Below are 2,715 nucleotides of genomic sequence, written 5' to 3' on the forward strand. Positions count from 1 at the left end.
AGCGACTGGTGGTACTCGGATGCTGCCATATCCTAAAAGTGGTACAATGGGTGAAAAGGTTGAAAAGCCCTGGTGTAGCTGATACAGAAGCTCTGCGAGCTTATTCGCGGCCTGTCTCTTTAAGAGGCGGGAATTTCACCCTGGCCGGCGGCGGGAGGGCGTTCCGGAAGCCTTTGGAATCGGAACGTTGCCGTTTGTTTTGGTTCCATCTGCCCTCCCGCCGGATTCGATGCAACGCCCGTCCCATTGAAGGTGATACCTGGGGGGGTTCTACAGGCGGTCTCCCCAATCCATCCGGGCAAAATTCACGGGAGCAACCGTAGGTGAAAATTCGCCGGGCCGATGAATCGTTTTCTCTCTCTCGAAAGAAGCCGGAGATGAAAGCAACGTCGTTTTGCAAATTGCTGTAAAGCGAAAAGGAAACGACAATAAAAAAAAACAAACCTCAACCTAAGTGAGCAGTCGGAGGCAGGCGAATTCACGTTAGCCAAAGCTGGCTAGGATTTCCGCTGCGTGCCCGTAACTACCAAAACCCGGAGGAGATTGCATGTCAAAACATGCCGCCTTGCTCTGCTTGGGTGGTTCAAGGATGCACGAGAGTGGAGGGCTGATGCCCCTTCCTGCAAACGTCCTAATAGGGTCTCCGAGGGGTCCTCCCATATTGCACGGCCTCCCTCTTGGAATGCTGAGCACTTCCACCTTTACCTTCTCAGATGGTTTCTTCAAGTCCAGGAGATGAATCCTTCTTCTTTTCCAGAGCCTTAATATCTCCACTTCAGGAAGGATGAGTATTTTCTGTTACTGCACTGCCCGGAACTTCTTCCCCAGTGTCAGAATCCTCACTGTGAAGAAAACCCTGTGTTTTGTAAGAAAATGGAGGAAGGCACGTGCGACTCGATTCACTCGTGTTAACGTTCAAAATTGGTCTGAATGCCGAACAGTGGCCAAGATCCTATTTGTATGTTGGGGGATTGAAAGGTTGTCACGGGAGACAAAGTGTGAAGGTGTAGCTAATACAATTGTCCGGACCAATATTGGTAGTCTTCTTAGTCAAGCCAGGCTTTCTTCAGTGGCTTTCCTTCAGGGTCTTGGATTTGCCTTCTCTGCAATGATCCGAGGTTTCATCTTGTTGTTGAAGTTTAGCCCTTTGATCTGGTTTTATCCTTTTACCTATTTTTCTCCGAGCTTTGCCTCACTCTGGTTCCACCTGCTTCTTAAGATTACAGAATCCTCTGGTCCCACATTCATAAAATTGGGACAGTGGGCAAGCACCAGACGGGACCTCTTTTCCGAAGAGTTTTGTGTGAAGTTCTCCAAGCTTCATATCAAAGTGATTCCTCACTCTTGGGATTACACCAAACACTCTTTGGAGAAAGCCTTTGGAGAAGTCTGGGAGAAGATATTCATGTTTGAAAGCAGAGAACCTATTGGATCTGGTTGTGTGGCTCAAGTATACAAAGCTTATGTAGATAATTCCATATTGAGAGACCCAGTGCTGAGTGAACGTGCAAAGATTTCTGTGTTTGATGCTGCTTTGGAGGTGTGGAAGACCTCAGGTCTTAAAGGACTTTTAAGATGGTTCTGGTGGAGGAAGCACAAAGATGTTTTGGAAGGTGACCATCAACCTCTTCACAAATATGATTTCTATGAAAGCGTTGCACAGAATTCCAGTTCTGGAAGTCTAAGCCCACCCTTATTTTCCAAGGAGAACCATATTTTCCCAGTAGCCATTAAGGTAATATCATGCAGAACTGTTCATTCCTACTTAGCAGCACATAACAAAATGGATAGATGGATTAAGTTAAGAAGATTTAAAGCATAAAAACAATTTACGATTTTTTCCCTGAAATGCAAGCTGTAGTAACCAATCTATTTTAGCAGAACTTGAAGAACTAAACACGGTCAGGCCCTGTTTGGTGTATGGTGTATGGTGGGGCTTAGTTGATGGTGGGCTACCAAGTAATCCCAGAGTTAGACTGGATTGAGAAGTCTCCAAAAATGGCAATGTAATACTTCTGTCACTAAAATAAATGTTACAGTTCTAGAACTGTAATAATGTATTTAGTGAAATGATGCAATTTCAAATACCTATCTCAAAATAAATTATAATTTGATTCTATGTGTCTGTACTCAGAGCTATATTCTGTTGAATTCAGGAGTTTATATGCCCAGAACAATTGATGTAACAGGAATAAAGCCTTGATTTATTATCCCAGCATAATGGGGATCAATTAAATATGCATATGAGTAAAAGGACAAGATGGCTGAGGAAAAAAGAGAATCTTTTTTTGTTCTTCTGGTATGTTTCATTGTTTTCTCCAAACTTGATCACTCCAGCAATATCTTTTTCACTGTTTTCTGAATGCCAAGCCAGCAAAGCAACTGTATTTGTGCAGGTAGTTTATTCTAAAAAATTTGTGCGCATTGGTGGTGGTGTTGATTTTAAATAAGATGTTCTTGAAATCTCCCCAGTTTATTCAGAGGCACCTTTTTAGCTCATTTTAAAATTATAAATCTATTTCAATAGCCCAGAACAGTGTTTTTCAACTTTCGATTGGGGAATTCTGGGGGTTGAAGTCCACACATCTTCAAATTGCCAAGTTTGAGAGACTTTGTCCCACAAATAATAAAGACCAGAATTCATAAGAACAGAGAAGCTTCCTGACAGTATTACAATCCCCATACAATAAATAATAAAATCTGGAAGTATGGACC

General features: G+C 42.8%; 1 protein-coding gene across 1 annotated transcript; it reads left to right on the forward strand.

The window, feature by feature from the left end:
* Positions 1 to 525: 525 nt before the first annotated feature.
* Positions 526 to 1,735, forward strand: LOC107301878 (uncharacterized aarF domain-containing protein kinase 2-like; the record flags this gene model as incomplete). The annotated part of the gene is made up of 1 exon (XM_015831043.1): positions 526 to 1,735. A coding segment is annotated over exon 1 (951 nt), but the record flags the coding sequence as incomplete, so codon positions are not given.
* Positions 1,736 to 2,715: the final 980 nt, after the last annotated feature.

The sequence above is a fragment of the Protobothrops mucrosquamatus genome, unplaced genomic scaffold (assembly GCF_001527695.2).
Source record: "Protobothrops mucrosquamatus isolate PMUCROS unplaced genomic scaffold, P.Mucros_1.0 scaffold18645, whole genome shotgun sequence".
Lineage (NCBI taxonomy): Eukaryota > Metazoa > Chordata > Lepidosauria > Squamata > Viperidae > Protobothrops > Protobothrops mucrosquamatus.